The sequence below is a fragment of the Pseudorca crassidens genome, chromosome 11 (genome assembly GCF_039906515.1).
Source record: "Pseudorca crassidens isolate mPseCra1 chromosome 11, mPseCra1.hap1, whole genome shotgun sequence".
Classification (NCBI taxonomy): domain Eukaryota; kingdom Metazoa; phylum Chordata; class Mammalia; order Artiodactyla; family Delphinidae; genus Pseudorca; species Pseudorca crassidens.
In genome coordinates this window covers 70130673-70152431 of record NC_090306.1, presented here as the reverse complement: position 1 = coordinate 70152431, position 21759 = coordinate 70130673, and the positions used below count along the sequence as shown (strand labels likewise).

Genomic DNA, 21759 nt, shown 5'->3' with positions numbered 1-21759 from the left:
ATAGCGTTACCATTCTCTAAAACTTTACTGCCAGTATGATGCCACTCTCCACGTAACCCTCAAAATCAGAGCCTACTTTCTTCTCTAAAGAACTCATGGCCCCAGAAGATCTGAAGCTAACAGCTAGAGCAACATGGCCCTGACCCTAGTTTCCATCTTCAGACTACTAAGAAGTCCATCTTTGAATCCCACATTAAGTCACACTACTTCCTCCTGCCTACTCCCTCCTGATCAACAACCTGGGCAGCTTGACGTTTTTCACCTACCATTATCCATGCTGAAGACACATGCAAAACTCCGCAGTAACAGTTTTGAAGTTTCCATCATTCTAAAAACCTGACATTTCCTCCATGAATCCCTACGCTTCGCCATTTGCATGCCATTCCACTAACAGAGCACCTGACGGATTAGACAGAAAATTAAAGTGTATGAAGCTGAACTGGATTTCATGCTCATGACAACCCTATGAGATCAGGAATTACTGTCCTCTCCGTAAATGAGCAAGCCCAGGTTCAGACAAGTCACTGACTTGCCCCCTGTAACACTGCCAGAGAGTAAAAAATTGAGGAATAAACTCAAGGACCCCCACTAGTCAATGAGCCATCATACTTGATTTTTCTTCCCTTTATTAACAAAAATACTTAGCCCATTTTCTCAATTTCTTATTCCCCTGGAGAATTAAGTATACTTCTAAATATTTCTCTTTTTAATGCATTATTCAGGTATTATGTTCATAATGATCATGATTCATTCAGATCTTGAGTTAAGTACACAATAGGCGAGCTGGAAATGACTTGAGATGGAAATACTGGGCTGCCTAGAAAAGAAAGAAGCATGCTGGCAAAAGCAAGGATCCAAGCAAAAGAAGAAAGAACCCAAGCTACGACAGCCGGATCAAAAGAGGAACAACTAAGAGGGAGACTGTAATGTACTTTGAACTTTGTGGAAGAAAACAGGGTACCCATGTTGGAAGCCTCATTCTCCTTGATGTAGCTCAAAATGATCAATGTGATTAGAGCAGAGCCAATAAGATGTCTAGATTCAGACATGAACCCCTGCCAGCTGGGAACTGTGTCTCAATTGATCACACAGCACCGAGCCAAACCCTTAAATCTGAAATGTGAGTTGGGAGGGTAACTTCAATATAAACACTGATTTTATGGATATGATTTCAACAGTACACATTTTCCTATTACTCCCATAAAGTATTTCACTGATATCTAAATACCTCCAAGCCTTACATAATGTAAGTGCTCGGACACGTTCACATATCACCATATATTTGGCTCAGAGCAACATCAATTCACCACTTGCATGTTGAAAAAACTACAGAATTACAACAGGCCTAGAACTGCTGCCAACAAATTTACTGCCTCTGTGCTATTTGTAAATTGATTGTTTCTTCTTTGGCTTATGGCAAGTAGAGAATTGCGTATAGATGCATATATATTACATAGCTACTCATAAAATTTAACATTAGGATTGAACTTTCCCCAAACTCAGAATATTGTGATACCCTTTAAACAAGTATTATAATATATGGTTGATTTAATGTGTCTCTTCTAGCTTAATGTTTTTTAATTGATTTCACTAGCTCCAGGTCAAAACCATTCTACCTAGACGTCTGCTTTCACAGAAACTGTTTACTACCTGGCTTAGGAATTAAGAATTTTTAATAGGTCCTTATTGAAAATCAAATGAACAGGTTATTTGGTGTTGTTTTTAAGCAGAACAGGTGGCTACTGGCTAAAATGTATTCTACTTACTTATCAGGCCTCCCAAGTTCACTTCACATGCAAACATAATTAGTTATTCTTCAAATTAACTCTTGAAAATAATACCAAAGGCAGCATTTTCCACTCAGTAAGGATTAATCTATCTATTATTTTAAATTTGCAAACCAACCTTCGAGATACAAATTTTGAAAAGCCAGGTATGACTGCTTTGTAAATCTTACACTTCTAGCCTCACAAGTTAACAAGACTCCTGAAAAGTTCAAGAATCAGATGTAATCCTGCAGTAGGCAACCCTGGTCCTGACACCGATCTTTCTACCTGAGGACAACCACGTCCAAACCGCAACCATTTGACAAGTGGAGACTCTAAAAGAACGTGTAAGATGGCAATCCAGTTCAAAGCAGAAACATACGGCCTTTTTCCTTGCCAATAAGAAAAAAGCCAGCACATTACTGAACACAGTTTATCAAGGGTGCCCCTTGGGGAGCCCAGAGAATGAAAAAGCATCAAGACGAGGCTGTCAACAACCAAGCAGTGACGCAGACACTTCGTAGGTGCCAAAACCTCAATCACAGAAAATCAGTACCAGTGGGCCGACCCCATGAGAACTAGATACCAGAAGAATACCAAACAGCTGCTTAGGGCTGAGCTAAAGCCAGGCCCAGACCCGACCCGGGGGGGAGGTCAAGCAAAACACTTGGAGAGCAGGTTGAAGCAAAGCCTGAAACAATGTAACAAAGCAGCAGACAGCTGGGCAACAACTGCCGGGAAACGGCAGGCTTGTGGCTCCAGAGGCAGGGGAGCCAGGTTCACAAACAGCTCCGGCAGCGTTCCCTAGGCGGCCGCTCTGAGATGAAAGCAGTGGGCGCTTCCTTGAGGCCCAATGGGACTGCCAGGCTGCACAGGGGCTGGGGCACCAGCTCACAAAGACATATTGTTGCCTGCAAACCCACTGCTCACGAACTCACTCAGGATCCAGGGACGAGTTAGGACAAAACCCACAAACGACTGCAGACATGTGGCATCCATGCCATCTAGTCACTTAACTGCTATCCTAGACAAACAGGCCGCAGTTTGCCAAGTTCTACCAAAAATCACCGGTGAGGACTCACTATAGTGTCATCCAAGAGGAAGGGAAGTCAGTAACATTTTACATCTGTAAGACTGACCTTGAGTTTTAACTCCTAACAAGTGTACCTTAGACCTGTGTTTCCCATCAAATGTCACGGAACCCGAGAGGGCCCAGGGACCAGTAAGATCGTCCCCTGCTCTCAGGGACCAGTAAGATCATTGCTGGAAGAGTTTTAAAGGTATGTGTTTCCATTTAGATCAGAGGTGGCAAACTTTTTGGTTAAGGGCCAGACAGTAAATATTTCAGGCTTTGCGAGCCCCAGGGTCCCTGTTGGAACTACTCAACTCTGCCATTGTAGAGAGAAAGCAGTCAGAGACAAGTCCACAAATGGGTGTGGCTGTTCAAAAAACAGGCTACAGGGTACACTGGCCCACAGGCTGTAGTGCCTACTCCCAATTTAGATGATAGTCCAGAATACACACACACACACACACACACACACACACACACACACACGTATGAATCAACGTTCTACCTCATATGTGTGACCACCTCATAACTAAGTAAGGCCACATGACTTCTGAGATTGCATTTATGATCGAGTTGGCACTCAAATGGTTAAGGGTATGAACAGACCGGAAGTGGACATCATGGTTTCCATGGACATCTGTGGTCTCCCCCTCTTCGCAGAATCCCTTTTCCTTCCTTCTAATCAACGCCCTCTTTCCTATACTGCATACGGCATGGGCTAGGCAAACCTGCTTCCTCTTCACTCCGAATGCCAGACCAGAGGTACGTTTCATGGACGAGCTTGTAACCTAAGTCAGGATAACTAAGATCCCCTCTGGAGCATTCTGGGAGAGCTAGGGAAGAGATCTTAGGTTGCCACTGGCCACAATGCCCACCAAGATGGCCAGACCAAGAGATGGAGAAAGAAATGAAGTCTTCAGGCCTCCTCAGGGCTCTTAGGTTCAGACAAGCAAGAGGTTCTACCTTTTCTGAACTGGGCTTTGGGCACTTGAAACCTTATTATCAAAATAAAACATGCTAGCAAAAGTCAAGGGCGGATGACAATGTTTTAGCAGCAATTCAAAGCAGCAGTACAGGCATGCCAAACTCCAAAGCACCCACGGCATCTCCATGCTGTGACATCTCACTGCTTCTTCTTACTCACTGAGGAAAATAAGCACATCCCTCCACCATCTTTCACCCCAAACTGATCTACATGTCTGCTTCCTTTTTCACCCACTTGCTCCAGACAGAAACCTGAGAAAAGTCCCTCTCCTACAACCCTCCACATTCAGCTTGTCACCAAGTGACATCAACTTTTCTTCACCTTTTCCTTTCTATTTCACCCCAATTTTTTTCACCGCTGTTTCTACCTTATTTTAGCCCTCATCACAGACAGGAATACAAATCCTCCAATACAATCCTATAATGGACCCCTTTCTGGTCTCTCTGCTTTGGATTTCACCCTTCTTCAGACAGTTCCCCAAATTTCATCAGGGAACACGAGACCCCAGCGATCTGGCTCCCGCCTACCCTGCCAATTCATCTCTTTTCCCTCTACTCTAGCTTTAGGCCCTGCTCTTTGGACACCATGCCTTTCTCTTTCTGCACATTTTTTCCCCCAAATAATCCTCCCTCTCCCTCATTTTATAAGCTATTTCTTATTTGTTCTTCAGGAATCACGTTCTCACAAGTACCTCCCTCATCCTCCCTCCCAGTCTGGGTCAAGTGCCCCTCTTACGTACTGACAATCATAAGCATGTCTCCCTGTTAGGGAAACTGTCTGTTTCCTTGGTCTCCCCACCAGACTCTAAGATCCTTGAAATTATGGACTACATCTTCTTCAGGGTCAGTGCCCCCCATATTAAACATGGTTCCTGACACAGCTAAGCATTTACAAATGCTTGCTAAAGGAACACAGGAATGGCAGGAGCTGAAAGCATCCCACACTGATGCTTTCTTGGGAGATAACACACTTCTAGATAAGAATGACTTAACACTTTTAAATCAAAGGCGAATGTCTATTTGAGTGGATTTCCTGAATTTAAAATAAACCACAACAAATCTTCCTCCCAAACTTTGAATAGAATTATCATATTTTTATACTGTAATTTGCAGAAATCAGGTTACTTAAATGGTAAACATACCCTTACTTTTTCTTTCTCTCCATCACGTCTAGTAACAACAGCTGTTTCTGGTCTCTGAGGTAAGTGACCAGAATACACAAAACAATTTACAATGTTATTACTAAGTATCCTTAAATCTTTTGGTTGGTATGTGTATAAGGAAATTATCTCTTTACCAGTGTTGCTGCTTTCTTAATTTCTATTCATCTCCTTTTTTCTAAAACCAATGCTGATAGAAGTTAGCAGGAACTGATATGATTTTTCTTGGGAAAAGAAATCCTTAAAATAAAATTAATCTCCTTTAAGTGGAGGAAAACTGATAATATTTCACAAAAGAAATCACTCATTAGCTTCCATTTACTCAAGATTATGACAGAGAATACCATTCTGGTTTTCAATAAAGTTATAGCTACAGTGTTACTTTGGCCACTTTCTACCAATTTCAGTTGATTCTGGTAAACTCTTTCTGAACACACAAATAGCCTGAAGACATACACAAGAGATTTTCTTCAAATGCAGTAGGTAAGCTGCATGCAAAGCATTTACTCTATTTTTATAGAGATTCCCAGTGATGTTCCAAGAAAAAACATTCTGGCTCAGTTCTGGTTTGTGTTTAAGTTTTTATTCCGGTTTAGAGAAAACTTTAAAGTAAATAACGTTCTTGTCACATCTTAGGTTTTACAGGAAATCTTTGATCTTCATTTTCAACCAGTTTTCATAAATAATGATGACATAAAAAGAAATCAAAGTGAAAATCTAAACTCAAGATTATTCTTAGTATTGAAAACAATATTAACTTTAAAATAGCATATATGGTCTACCTTAAATCTACAAGGTTTACGTATACGAATAAAGTGTCCAATTTAACATTAAATTTGCTAATTCTCTCAGGCTTTAGTTTGAAAAATAAACCCAACCCTCTCCCCAAAATCATAAATTCTCAGAATGCAAATTCTAAGTACACAAAGATGAACATCTGGGTATTTATTATGATAACTGCCTTTAAAAAAAAGTACAAACTAACTGCTATTTTATAGCACACACCCCAAATTCAGCATGTAATCAAAATCTACCACAGAATTTTCTGAAACACCAAAGACCTACTTTCCACAAATACAGCTGAATTCAGAGGATTTCCATTCTAACAAACTGTCTTGATTTAACCTCAAGAAGCTGTCAATCAGTCGCTGCTCTGGTTCCAATCCACAGAGGTACCAATCAAAATGACCCATCTTCCACTGCAGTGCCTCTGTTTTCCCCACACGAAGAAAGGTCATCCCAATTTCTCTATAATGATCCCTCCTCTATACCATAAAAGGAAAGCACTGTATCATAAACAAGAAAGGGGCAAAATACTCTTCAAGTCAACTCCTCTCAGTTTCACCGAAGTTCATTTATAGGGATGCCAAACTTAACCTTCTCCTTCATAGTAGATAACCCCTCCTTTCCATCCAACTCCTCACCCTGGAGAAATTCAGCTGTTGGTCTTTTCTTTAGTCTTAAAAATCAACTGCTGAGGCATGTTTAATAAGGTCCTGAATTATTGGTTTCTTGTACTCATTTAAATTAATCCCAGAGAGTTGAGAGCCATAGTACAGAAACCATTTGCCGTTTCCCTTTAATAAATTAAAACAGTATGACGGATTTCTTTTTTAACCCATCAGTAACAGAATCTGGTTTACTAAAACACTGGGTGAATTTTCACCTGAACATTCTAAAAATGTTCAAGGAACAGATGTGCACTAGAGAAAACTAGGCTGCTATCCAACAAGAACCAAAAGTGCTCTCCTTTTCAGGAGCTTGCCACTTGCTGTTACAATTTAGTTATCAATAGGAACAGAGTAACAAAGATTCCAACCAATAAGAAGGTAACACATGAGGAAGAAAATGATGACCACGGCTGAGGTAAAAACACGTTTGGTCGATATGGTTTGTTGTATTAATGCCTCATTTTCATTTTCACTGTAAAACATCAGATCCCTAGTTACTGAAAACATTATCCATTGCCTCCAAATGGCCAATTTCATATATATTTCATAGGCGAATGAGCCCAAACCCTAAACCCTATAACTGTGACCTGCTTTAAGCTGGAAGGACCCTGGAGGATCATTAGAGCCTCACTCTGACTTTAAAGAGGAAACCATGTTATCAATACAGTAAACCTTCAACATGCTAAGCTTACTTGGACTTTGAGGGGGAAAGTATTTTCTTTTTTTTTTTTTTTTTGGGAGGGGGGAGTGGGGGAGAAAGCCAGAAATGTTAGTGTCAAATGGTAAGTAAACATGTAAAAGATCTGTTTTAATCAAGAAAGAGATCAATATTCTTAAATGCAGAACTACCTGTAAATAAACTAATGTGAGTTGTAGGTCCTGGTAAGAGAGCAAGTTAGAGAGTAAAAAGCTTCCCAGAAAAGGCTTCAAAGAACAGAGCTTTTCTATCCAATTTACTCACTGTAAAACAAAAGATATATAAAAAGTATTCCTGGGATTTGGGCTAACTCTCTATTCAACATCATCTTTTGCAACATAACTGAAAACAACTCCATATTTTCATTAAGATTTTTCTTATTAATATTAATAAGGAATAACAATATTAAGATATGTCCTTAAACAATGATTTTCCTTAAAAATCTAAGATACATATCAGAGAGTGAAACACTTCTTATAAGATACTAAGAAATCATAATTTTGCCTACGCTCCTACACACAGTAAGTATTATCTAATCTAAAGAAGAAAGTCACTTGAAGTGAAGAAGATGGGAGATATCTGAGTTCTGGTTTTCGTATGTACTTTTTTTTAAATTGGTTGTTCAATTAATTTTTTTTATGTTTTAATTTTATTGGAGTGTAGTTGACTTACAATGTTGTGCTAGTTTCAGGTATACAGCAAAGTGATTCAGTTATACAGTTAATCAAGTATATACCACAAACATTTTATTGGCAAAATTTGTGTGTGTGTATGCATGCATATGGGTATATATAATGGTTAAATTTCAACATCATTTCTTCAAACCTATTACCCAAGATGAAAATTAAAATTTTAAATTAGTAATTATTTAAAATACTTCACCGAACTTTTCAGTGACACTAAATCTATCTGCAATACCAAGTTAAATATTATTGGAAATAAGTTTAAATTTTGAATATTGGCTTTAAAGAAAATTCCCTAAGTGCTCTACAATATTTTTAGATGTTATTATATAATGATTTTAAAATATCAGCTATAAAGTTAATGAATAATTTCTTGATCAAGAGAAATACTTAATAAGTATCCCAGACAGCACCGTACCAGGCATTTTATAAAACTTATTAAATTCTCCCAAGAACTCTAGGTATTACTATCCTCATTCTATAGAACAGGAACAGAGGCTAGAAGAGTTTTAGTAACACAATCAAAATTACACAATTAGCAAGTAACAGTTCTGGGATTAGATCCCTAATTTATCTGGTTCCAAAACTCTTGTGGTCTTTTTACTTTTTGCCACCTTGTTGCTTGGAAAGGTCTGAAAGAAAAAATACATTTTCTAATTAGTTACAAAAATGTATCACCAGGTTTAGATATTAGATGTCACCATCTAGTACATGTGCTAAGCACACTTGCTACTGATTTTCAGTACACCACGGATTAACACAAACACTTCAATGCAAAAAAACTTCAGCTTATCTGACGTCTATCTTTCCTAATCACTGGACTGCCAGAACTGCTCTAAATCTGAACATACTCCCAAAAGAAAAGGGGTTTCATTGAAGACAGAGATCATGAGTACCCAGTAACAATATACCCTGCCAAGCAGAACCAGAGTACCAAAGATTATTCACACCCGATGCACTGCAATTGGTCCTTTCACCCTACAGAAGGAAAGAAGTGCTCAGATTGGCCAGAATATCTATTCAAAATAAGCACAGAGACCAGAAACAAAGGGAAAGCAGCAGAAAAGAAATACAGGAGAGCAAAACCTGCTTCTACGGTGAGACCAGGGACAGCTGACCAAAAGGGTGGACAGAGATGAGAAGCGGAGATGGGGCAGAGGCAACAGAAGCTGAGACAAAAGGAGCTCAACCACTGACTCCGAGCGAAAAAGTGAGCCAGGACATGGAGTAGAACACAGTCCTGTTCTCAGGGGAGAAGACAGTGAGATGCTAATGTATGGGGATAACTGAGTCATTCATCCTCTGGCCCAACACCATCTACATCTGATTGTAACATCATGAGGCTTTTTAAACACACAGAAAACATTCACCAGACTATTCCACTTGGTCCTCACTCTGTGGTTGGCAGTTGTTATCCTCATTTGCACTTCCTGACCAATTACAAGACCAAGTTTTAGAGGCTTAGTAGCTCAAGTACTAGTTAATAAAGTGTTATTTCCAAGACTCCTCTTTTATCTTAGCCCAGTGTTCTTTCACAATACTGCCTGTAGTACAGAGTACAGTGTTTTAAAAAGAAAGAAATAATTATAACTTATTTTAAAATAAGTTCTTTAAAAAGATTTCTACTAAGTAGGAATGTAAAACTTCACATATGTGTGGTATTCACCTATTCAGAAATCCACCAAAGTGCCCAAAGGCTGAGGTATAGTGTACCAGGTTAAAAAAGTCAAAGGGGCCCAAGCATTTCTAATACTATGTTGACATACCTTTACCCAGTAGCATCGCCCAGTGCCTGAATGTCATTAATAAATCTTTCCTACTCTCAGCTGCCTAATGCCTATATTTTGCCACCTGCCTGACGTCTATAATCTTCCTTCAGTGTAAGCCAAGTTTCCTTACAAGGGATTGTTCAACAAAAGTACAAACTCATCAAGGCACTGACTATAGACTCAGTTTAGGCATCAGCATCTATTCAAGTCATAAGCCTAAGGCAACCGCCTATCAGTTTATTTGTAAAACTCAGAATCCAACATCTGTCTCCATAGTAACTACAAAGAAGATGATATTGTAATACAAGTTGGTGACAGATATTTCAATAGAGATCATCTCCTAGATTTTAGCAGGCTCTCTACCTTTTCAAAATGTACACAATATCTTAAACTCTTAAGATCAATTTAAAGATGTATGATTGAACAAATATAAAACAAAACAGAGAGATTACATAAAATGGCTAAACTTATACGTTTTTGAGATATAAAAGATTATCCTAAATCTTTTTTAATACAGGAATTTAGGCAGTCTTTTCCGAATATCTGTAAAACACACTGAACTGATGTGTACGTTGCATGAACCAGCCGCATCTATCACACCTGGGAATGACAGAAATGCAGACTCTTAGACCCACTCCAGGCAGAATCTGCATTTTAACAAGCCCGGGTGATGTGCAGGTAGACTGAAGTTTGGGAAGTGCTGGTCTAGAAATATATATACATATACATAGATGGAAAGAGATCCAACAAGAGGCCCAGCTCAAAAATGTCCTTTTAGGAGAGGTACCAAAACATCCATCTGGTTCAAAGAAACTGAGAATTTGAACCGCATTTTAAAAGATGTTCTAAAAGGTAATCATCCATATCAAAGGACGAAGGTAGGGTGTGGAGGTGCGGGGTTATGAGAGAGGACCAGGTCTAAAGCCCCCTGGCCTACCACCGGCATCCTCAGTATAATATCAGGCCTGAATTTAAAAGTAGCTACGAAATACTCTCTCACAGAAATGGTTTACTTTATGTTAATGACATACAAGAGGTTTTAAAACAGTGAAATTTTATTTTCTGTTCAACATGGAATGAAAGCCAAAAACACCACTGTTTCTAAAAGAAAAAATACAAAGACTCTTAAAAATATAGAGGTGGAGGAAACCAAAAGAGATCACTTAAATAGGATATTTTAAATAGAAGACTAGATATCTGTGGCAAACTATAGTTGGTAATTTCAGGCTGGACTCTGGTGTCTTTATAATAGATTTTTGTTCAAATCTCAAATTCATTTTCTTTGGTTAAGTCACTATATATCCCTATAAGAGTGGGTTAAATTGTAAAACCTTATTTCTTTAACATAAACTCAGCTCCATTTTTTTTTTCTTTCAATAGAATAACGAGAAAATCCTTCCTATTTTAAATAAGGTTTACCAAATGCTTTCAGGTATACTAGTTTTTCACATCAGTTAGAAGTAATTGTCTCCCACTAAAGGGCCTATTTCTGCAAATAAAATTATCTTTTTGCCTGATTAAACTTCTTCATCATCGGAGAACTTTTCTTCCACAAACTTGTAGTTGGAAAATTTGCCATTAGAAGCTTGCTTTGTCAAAATGAGCTCTTTTCAGTTTCTTTGGCAGAGCAGTCCTGTAGTTAATCATTTGGAGGAGGAGAGAAACATCCTATTCTAAAAGTACACCTGACAAACTATTCGGACCCAAGTATTCTACCTTAAGACATCTTTTACAACACAAAGCAGCAGTCTCAGTATTTATAATACCTTTAAAAACCTGAAGCTAGGAGGGCAGAGACACACAAAAGATAGTTTATAAAACAATGAGAATGGTCCCCAGGGGAACAACACCGCTGCCAGCCTTACCCCCCCTTTTCCCAAACGGCTCTGTAATGACAATATACAACTGTTTCCTAGTTAAACCATAATCATAAGACTATAGTGAACTCGTACTTTTTTTTTTTAACTTGATGCTCCTGAGGAATAATCACACATTTATTATAATAAATTCCGCAGAAATAAAGAGTAGTCATCAAAGACAAAGGGAAAGACACATTTTATTTGGACACAGTACCTACCACATAGCTGCTATTCCAAGGGCACTGATGTGTGTTTCACTTGAGAAATCATGTAATTTAGTCAGTCTCCTTGACAATAACTATATGCTGTGCCACGCTTCAGACCCTGCCTCACCCTGATATCACAAAATGCCGCAGCAAAGAAATCAAGAAACGAAAGCTTACACCAGTTTATCACAAGCAAACAGCATCTCCTCTGCCATGTACTAAGGTACTTTTAAAACAGATACAGTAGCACTGCCCTCAAGCAACGCGGCATGTTTATAGCCTTGGAATAAGTAAATGTACATATAATTTCACTTATTTCCATGATAAAATGGAATCTAAAGGTGGAGTTAGGGTTTTGAATTCTAATCTCTATTCCAAATTAATTTTTTAGACATCAGCAAGTCAAAATCTCTCTCCATCTCATCTTTAAAACAATCATTTCTAGTTACTCAAATTAACTGTATCTTATGAAGTGCCCTTAAATAAAATAAATTACTTTAAAAACACAACAGAAACTTTTAATGTAGAATCTTGAAAGCAAATCATTTCAGTGTTCCCGCCTTCTTCAAATTTCTCCTGAATAGATAGGCTTACTCAATTCTTTCCTACTTACCTGTAAAGAAAAAAGCTCACGGTTGAACCCAAAATTGTAATTCCCAAAAGTTTCTAAAAGACTGAAACGAACATCTATAACTTTTATTCTAAGAAACCTTGAGTACCAGAGAAACTGACAAATGTAACTGAAAAACTAAACTGTCAGAGTGGAGGAAAAGAGATCAATAGAAATTTGATAGTGCTGCATCTTGTTGGAATTAACTGCCTAGAAAATACAACCAAAATAATCTCTGAGGCAAAAGTCTTCAATCCCTATGACCAGTCAAGGCAAATCTAGTTAACTCAAAGGGTTCAGCCCCTGCAGACCTCCAAGGAAAACAACTGACCTGAACAATTAGGAAGGAGCCATTTGGGAAAGGTATTCTAAAGCTTCCACAGATATGAATGAAGTACCAATGAGCACCAGATCAAGAAAAAGTCCAATTCAAACCACCAACCATGGATCCTCAGCAGAGATGCTCTGGGAAAGAAGCCAACAGAATCCCAATAAAAGTTTAAAAATATGAGTATCAATCAAAACAAACATGAGTCAATGCAAGTGAAATTCTGCTAAAGGACAAGCTATCAGCATTTTTTTATGTCTATCATCAGATTCCCAGATTCAAACACTATATAGTACCTGGTAAAGTACAGGTAGGAAAGGACGGACAGGGACGCTTACTGACAACGGGGAAGAGCTGCTGTTTGTATTAGGCACCGTATATAAGGGAAGCCCATGTCTAGTGGTGTTCATAATTAGTGAATTAATGAATGTAGTCCTTTATTCCTCAAAAACACATACAAATCAAATCTTCAAAGAAATCATCTAGCATTGTGCATAATTACACCTGTAATGATTCAAAATATTATGCCTTTTTCATCCCATGAAAAACAGGAGGTAGTTCCTGGTGATAGGCCTCTCCACTTTTTTCAGCTAGGCTCTTAATGAGGACAGCTATTCATAGAGGGAAGGTTGTTACATTCAGCAACCCACTTGTCCTTTCCATCAAGGCTGCCACACTTGTCACTTTTGTGAAGCCATTAAAGGAAGGACCCAAAGCTCATGTAAGACTTAGCTTCTGAGAGAGGACCAAAAAATTTAAGAGGTGAATGTTACTGTGTTGAAAGCATGTTGGGTGAGAATAATGAAGTTATAAGAAAGTAGGTTTGTCAGCCACAGATTTATTGGAGTGCCTTAAGGGTAAACTTTGTCCTTTCCTAATATTATGAAGGTGCCTGTTTTAGAGGAAACATACCCTTCGCCTATGATAAACAGCTGCACCATCAAGGGCATTTTAAACAAGTGCTTTTAGCGCACTGAACAGCAACAAAGAGATCAGGAAGACAAACGGCTCTTAACTCATGTTGGAATCCAAAAGGTTGTAGCTATTTCAGAATTATAGCAGCCGGGAATTCAGTGTTACTGTAGGGACACGTTAGCTCTGAAAAACTAAGTGCAGATGATGAGATGATGTAAACTAATAATGTGCAATAAATGCAGCCCCTCTCCCAAATACAGTGTATTTATAAATGAGAAAAACTAAGAGACAGATGGCTGGCAAGCAATTTCCCCTATGGCATTTGCACATGTCCGTTCAGTGCTTGTATCTGGGTCATTTGCTAGGATAAACCCCATGTGACAAGCTCGATGGAGGTAAGGAAAAGTGGTCCATACCTGCTTCACCGAATTTTAATTTTAATTTACTGTTAAGAGATGTACTTATTCAAACAGCAAAATGAACCTTTTCCACATAGATTTGATTAAACAATCAAAACTTAGCTAGAAAATAAAATGTCACGTAAAATATTTCATAAACTATGAACTGTACCCACTGGCCTTTCTTTTAGTACATTATCAACGGGGAAGGAAATGAGAGTAAAATAACACTCTTGTACACGTTACCTTCTTCTAATAAAGACCTGAAGAGACAACCTTGGACACAAAGCAAACTTCTCCCTTATTTACTTTGATTTTATAGTAATTCTTTCTAAACATGCTTTTACTAAATACCAGACATGCCTTCAGTGGTTGAACATACTATGATTTTAAGATAACAAACCCAGATTGGTCCAAGGCAAGTTTATTAGAGAGAACTTTTCAGAGAGACGTTAGAGGAACTGATCATTTCACAAGCTATTCTTATACCAGGTCAAAAACCAAAATGATAATAACACTAAAAGACCAAGTAGAAAGTACAGTTGAATATCTTCAGGGGAAAAAAAAAAAAAAAGGTTTTTCTAAAAAGCTTGCCAATACACCTTAAATCCTCTATTCCTTCATTTTAAATACTGTTAACCAAACTCTTTATAACATTAAGAAAAAAAAAAACCCTAATGAGGTGTTTCTACAAAACTGAGATTTACATTTACACCTAAATGAATAACTAAACCAGGGATGTGCTACTGAAAGTTTGGAATAAGTTTGATTTCAAGAGTAGAAATTCCTGCTGTGGAGTTGCTTCTCCCAATTTCACAAAATTACTGCACACCAATAACTAAGGCACCTAAAGGTAATGTTAATGATCATGGGTGAGTTTAACAGTTGCAGAATGGGCAATAAGGAAAAAAAATTTCAAAGCAGCCACAAACGCATTTCCCACTTTCAAAAACTCAAATTGCCTTTTTTTTTTAAACTAATGCATTATTTTACTCACATGAGACTAAAAAGATGTATTCGGTGCATTATGTCCTTACTTATCTATCACAAAGGGCCTGCCGTCAATTAGATGATATGTGCCAAATGAAATCACACTATGAAACAGCAGTTATAGTTTACTTTTGTTGCTTTGAAGTAAACTGACTCTTCTTTTAGTGCTATCTTTATGCAAAACATAGCAGGACTTCTAAAGAGGATGCAGGGAAAGTGATGCAATGTTATCCTCGACAAATATGGAAGAGAGCAGAGAATTCGGGGTCAGCAAGTTTTTCCCACTGACCTAACATCAAATTTCTCCAGAAAGGGAGACAGTCCTTCACAAAGTCACATGCAGCATGACTTCAGCTTTGGCAAAGACTGCATATTTATAATTCCAATTTTACTCTAACCACAATTTAAGATTCAGTACAGTCTTTACTAGATTGAAGGCAAGGAGAGAGGGGAAGAAGCTGAAACTGTATATGCTTTTTCATCAGATATGATGAATTCTACTCTTCTACTGTTTGTTTCATCACGTCAGAGCCATAGTCTTACATTTAGCACAGAAACACTTGTAAAATATTCAATTTTACCATAGGGAAATTGATTTTGCTAGAAGAAGGTTTCAGATTACCACTTAATCTCAACCAAGCTACATCAAACACTGAATATAATTACATATATAGTTTATAAAGTAAACCTGAGCACTACATTTAAAAGAAATGATAACTTGGAGAAGTACCACAGCAATAATGTTTAGGCTGAAGCAATAGAAAGCCCTCCTACAGTAAATGCCAGGTTCTTCAGCTAAAATGCAGAGTCTTGCTTTAGTTAAGCAAGTCGAGCGTAAGAGCCATCTCCCTTCCTTGAACTGCCCTTTCACTCCCAGCACTGCCCTCTCCTTGCAGAACCATATTTCACAAAAGTTCCTAGGGTGGGCGGGGGTGGGGGGTGGGGTGAAGGGGAGTGGGCAGTGTTTCGGCAGAAGCCACAGATGTAGTTTAAACAAAGTTTTACACTTGAGTCTTTGTAGTATGAAATGGAGTGGTGGAAATAAACACATTATCATCATCCTACAGTGTCCACTTGACTCCCCAGCTTTTTTCCCTGCTTCTCACACAAGCGAGTTAGAGCAGTGAGACAGAAACCTTGGCACTGAATCACCTGAACATGGTATGCAGACACCAAATATGTGCCATGCTCCTATTAATACATATTTCATAATTTCTAGGATTCATAAAAACCAAGTGTGGCACTTGTAAGATCTCATACTCTCAAGAGTATGTGATTGCATATGCAGTTCTGCTACCAAGAAAATTAGAGTAAAATACACTTTTCAAATTGTAACTAAGTATAATGTATATTTACAGGTCTTCAACATCATAATGGTATATGTTGTCTATATGTCACACATTACGCATGCTATCAATTAGATGATACGGGCAAATCATCACATTAAATTCATCTATGCAGCTAGGTATAACTCAGGAATTTTGACGCTCCATTCAATCTATAGTAGGTAAAGAACTTATAACAATTGCCAACTATCAAAGCACAACTAATTTATCATCACACTCACACCATTCTGCCGAGTTACAACACTAACACTTCTGACTGATCATTAAAGAACACAAAGTAAGCATTAAGTCTACAGAGAAATGTACATGCAAATGTAGTTTAGTTCCAGCCTTAATCTTTATTAGGATAGTTTCTTCTGACATGTACTTTTGAAAGAACTGGACAGCAATAAAGAATAGCCACACCATGCTATTTGCTTGATTTAGCACAAGGTTCTACAATAGTTACAGTATGACAGTAAGTTACTTTTCTATATAAGTCCTAAATCATTGGTTTAAATGCTTACTCTTCAAACTGTCCCCAACAGTGCCAGTAACTGCCCAGATTCTTCCCTGAGCTCGCTTTAGTGAAAAGTCACCCAACTTTGGAAGCAAGAGCTTTTCCTGCCAATATTCTAGAAATAGCAGGTGCAGAGTAACACAAAATTGGAGGGTACAGAAGCAGCTCACCTCACTCTTACACACAGACCATTTACTTCTCGAAGCACGTAGCAAAACTGCTGAAATGTGTACACTGCTTGAAAGTTGAGGAAAAGTTTATGTGTAACAGTGGCTTCCTATCAACCAGTCTCTGATAGACACTACATAAAATGCATTAAGAAGGGTCTGCTGGATGTTCTTGTACCTATTATCAGGGGATTTCATAACAGACATGTGGGTGTGAACCAAGATTCGCTGACTGAAGGCATACATCCATGAACATGCTTTTAGCTGGAGAGTGGGCACACGAGAGGATACAGAATATGGCTAAGCACCACCGGGAGAAAATTCTGCCTTCCTCTCCCCTCACTATCAACCACTTCACTTAAGTTCACTCACTGCCTCGCCCTGACCCTGAGGATCCATTCACTTTCCATAACCCAGAGAGGCTGCTGAAAAGCTGTCAAAGTAAATCTGTGCTCACTTTTTGGATGGTTTAACTTCAATGGAGCATGAAACACCCCAGGACGGTTAATAAGTTTAGCCAGGCGTGCTGTTCTCCCTAATATATTTTAATTATGCATCTGTTTTAATTGTAATCAGATTAAGTCACCGGAAAGGCACAAATTGCAATTTTCCCTAATGGCTATTAGAGCTTTTCATCAGTTTCTAAACACTAACAACGTTTAAAAAATAGGTAGAGACACGAGCACAACTGTGACATTTCCCAGAAATCGATGCAGTTTCTTTGACAACACAGTTCAGGTCTCATTAGCCACCCAAACTAACCCAAACGCAGAAGACAACTTCAGTCTCTAGGGGCGTCTTCTTCCCCAATTAGCACAAAAGAAACGCTAACGTCTAAAGTAAAACTCCCAAACAGAAATGAAAACCCAGGCTTTTATAAAGTGCTACTCCATCGATCGGTGAGGGAGGCGGGGGAGCGGAAGAGATGAACAGCAGCATTATCCTGGCTCAAAGTAAAGTACACCATGGGTCAAAAGGGAAAGTTGAAATAGAATGCGATTTCTCCACTATTTTGGCAACTGTCAAACGTGTGTTTTAACCTCGGGAAATAAAAGTGTCCCATCAATAGAAGGAAACATTACAGGGAAGATTAGGGGACGGGGAGCAGCTTCCTTCCAGTCCAGACGTAAAATCGCTCAATGTGCTTTTGTTGCACCATGGAATACCTAAGATTATTTTTTAATACGTTCATTAAAGAGTTTCCCAAATTGCTGTGATTTCCGCTAAGAAACTTAAGCGTCTGCCAACAGCCTAGAAGCAAGGGAGAGGAACCTGCTGCAAACTAGGAACCCAAACTCCCTCAGCCCGCCCAGTGCGCCCGCGTCCTCGGCGTTTGCTTTAGGTGTTGATGTTTACGCGTCTCCTAAACCTTCAGGTGCTGGACCAGTCCCCCCAAGACGTACTTCGAACCTTAAAGCAGGAAGCTTCAGAGCTACCGCGGAGTCCCCAAGCAGCCCGCCACCCCTTCCTCTCAGCCCCTTACCTGTCATCGTAGCAGAAATCCGCACTCAGGGTGTTGAGATACAAAGCGAGCCCTAGAGCGCTGCTCACCAACTCTGCAATCATCTCTCCACCGCCTTCCCTCCGGCTCGGCTACCAGCGCGAGGGCAACAGCGGCAACAAAAAACAGAAGCATCAATCCCCACCTTCCGCCGCCTTCTCCTCCCAGCTTCACTTTTCCCTCACTTCCCCACCCTCCCTTCCTCCCTCGGGTCCTTCCAATCCACCGTTCTCCTCCTCCTCCTGGCGCCCGTCTCCGCAGCTCCTGCGTCCTCCCTGGGTGCGGGCTCACACCGCGCTCCCCATGCCCTGCGCCGACGAGCGGCGAGCGGCGAGCGGCGTTCGGGCTCCGCGCCCCCAGGCGGATGCACAGGGCTAGTCCTTCGCGCGGCTCGCACCCCCACCCTAACCCATGGCAGTGCAGGGCGCCCTAGGTGAGGAGTGGGACTCGGAGGAGGTGGAAGAGTGCGGGGTGGGGACAGAGGGACCGGACCGAGCCGGGCTCTGAGACCAGCTGGAGGAAGAGAGAGAGAGAAGGGCGGGTGGGAGGGACAAGGCGAACCGCCTCCCCTCGCCGCCTCCCGGTCGCACCGCTCCGGTGCCGCTCGGGCAGTCTCCGGCCGCCACAGCGGCTGCAGCTCATTCACTCTTTATTAGCTCCCCTCCCGGCCCCAGTCCCTTCTCCAATGAAGTGAGAAGCGGCGGCTGGATACTCCAGAAGCTCCCGCGTGGGGTTCTCGGAGCTGTCCCCCGCGCCTGCGTGGCCAACCCTCCACCGGGTTTGCCCAGCCCCTTTCTCCACCCAGATCCGCCCCTAAGGTTCCGCCCACACTCCCCCCACGGCCGGAGGCTCCTCCTCCCTACCTCCCGCCCTCCCCATGTTTCTTTCACCTTCGATTTCACTCTGGGAAGCCCAGGGAATCCAGGGGCGACGGCTGGAAGACAGCCCAAAGAGGTAGCTGGAATGCGCCCTGGGCGGGGCAGCTAGAGGAGGAACGAGACCGAGGAGGACGCAGTCGCTCGCCCCGCTCTTGCCTGCCGGCGCCTAGCACCGACTGGATCGTGTGCCAAGCGTGCGAGGCGTAGGTCCGGTCAGCTGGAGAGACTTCTGGGCACCGGGAGAGGAAGAACAGGTTTGGCGAGTGCTGCGGACTTGGTTGCCACAAACACACACGCGACTTGTCACACACCCTCACTGTGCGTGAACCGAAACGGTGCGGGGGGTGGGGGCGTTGGAGAGCTTGAGGGGTGTCTTAGGAGGGAGAAATTTCAGCTCCGAGCCGACCGTTGTTCCGAATGTCAATGGAGAGACGTGTGGGGAGGGAAATATTCCCGCAGTCAGGTTAAAAAGAAAGGACCCCCGAAGAGGAAAGAAAGACTAGCGCACACACATTCGTACCCCGCAGCAGCGGGAGCTTTTCGTGGTTTCAAGGGAACTGTCAGGCTGACCCCAAGAACACGGAGAAGAGACGCCTGTACAACCGAGTACAGCGCTACCCTTACACCTAGGAAGGCGGGAAGCTAATGCCCTTTCCTTTCCGCCCGGATGCAGGACTGGATGGAAGGCGTCCAACATGATGAAATATGGTGTAGAAGAATGGTCTGTGTAGAACGAGCTCTGGGTACTAAAGTTGCAAGACCAAAGAGGACCGTGGGCTGCCTGCCACATCTCCTCCCAGCTTGGCCCCTTTCTGGATGGACGAGTGGCTCCCGGGACCGCGATGAACACTACTGCAGCGCCCCCTGCTGCATGGCAGCCACAATGCATGGAAAACAGACATGTAGAGGGCTGACTCCCCCCCTTCCCCCCCATACCTCGGCCATAGCTCCAAAGGCAGCACCTAACCAGCAAGCTCTCCAAAACGGCGGCAAGAAATTGAGCCCCCCGGATGTCTGGCAGTGGCCTGAAAAGCAAATACCGTGGTTTGGGTGTCTGCAAAACAAAGCAACATCTTTAAATGATGAATATTTATTATACCTATTATGCCAGGCACAAAGGGCCCATTTTTGTGCCCTGGGAAAAAACATAAGTAAACGCACATAAGAGGGAACTGTATCTTTAAAGGCAGGGACTGATCTTTTGCCTTTTTTTTTTTAACCCCATAACCTCTGCTCACTGTCAAAAAAGTTTTTAAAATCATATCAGTTGGCCCATCAAGGTCCTCTGTGTCCCTCCACTGCACTTACATGTTGATACTTGATCCTAGGACACTGGAAGAAGGGCACGCTCCTCTAGAATCAGATGCTTGAGTTTGTGTCCCCACTCTGCTGCTTACCATCTGGGTGACCTTTGGTCAGTCACCTAACCTCTTTGTGCCTCAGTTTTCTCACCTATAAAACAGTGATGATAATAATACCTATCTCTGGGCAGTATTATTATGAAGATGAAAGTAGTTAACATGTGTAAAGCACCTAGAAGCGTCCTAAATGCAATAGAAATGGTAGCTGTTATTTATTACTACTACGACTATTATTATTATTCTCTCCAACTTCCTCTTATCCTTTAGGTTGTCAACTAACACCTAGATGTTTACCCCCAAAACATACTCCCATCACATCCACACTGCTCCAGTCCTAATCCAAGCTACCCATGTTCCCTACACGGACAAATGCAGAAGTTTTCTAAGTGCTCTCCTTACTTCTACTCCTGCAATTCTCACCCCTCGCCAGTCATAACGTCAGGTATTAGACGGAGGATTCTTTGGAAACCCTATGATCTCCCTGCTAAAAGAAACTGTTCAATGATTTCCTGTTATACATAAAATAAAACTCGAATCCTTACCACAGCTAGCCAGCCCTTCGTCTGGCCCAATGACTCTCGCCCGTCTCACTCTGCTCCTGTGCTCCAGCCACAGAGACGTCCTGCTCCTCCGGAATCTACACTTTTCTTCTCCCCCACGTGGAATGCCTTCTAGCCAGACCTTCTCCAGCTCCTTCTCAGCATTCAAGTCTTAGTTCAAAGGTCATCACAGGAAGGCTTTTCCAGCCCACACTTTAGGAAGTAGCCTCTCCCCCAGCAATCGCTATCCCATCAGGCTGCATTATTTTCTTCATAGTACACATTAGTATCTGGAATCGCCACCAGAATTGTGGTCCCAAGAGGCCAGGGACCTTATCAGTCTTGTTTTCCATGTAATGCCCAGCACCTATAAACATCTGGACAGGTAGAAGAAAAAAAAGTTCACAGTTAATGAACAAGTAAATGTGCTCAGCAGAAACTGTAGAACCACTGAAAATCCACAAACTTTCATCATGAGAGAATAGGGTAAACGGATTAACTGTCAATGTTAAAGACAGTAAAGTATTAACAAAGGAGCGAGGGAGGAAGTAGGTTAAAACTTCTTAAGAACGCATTGACT

At 41.1% G+C, this 21759-nt stretch overlaps 1 protein-coding gene across 5 annotated transcripts in view; it reads right to left on the bottom strand.

Moving 5' to 3' along the window:
- Window positions 1–19156, bottom strand: part of TMTC2 (transmembrane O-mannosyltransferase targeting cadherins 2) — an 862038-nt gene extending 842882 nt beyond the window's left edge. For 3 of the 5 annotated variants that reach the window (XR_010932514.1, XR_010932515.1, XR_010932516.1), the window contains exon 1: window positions 18384–19156. Coding sequence is in view for 1 of the 5 variants with exons in the window: in XM_067697476.1 (XP_067553577.1) it covers window positions 18384–18466 (83 nt within the window). In the remaining 4 variants the exon portion in view is untranslated. The remainder of the gene's footprint in view (window positions 1–18383) is intronic. The other 2 variants (XM_067697476.1, XM_067697478.1) reach the window with 1 other exon arrangement.
- Window positions 19157–21759: the final 2603 nt, after the last annotated feature.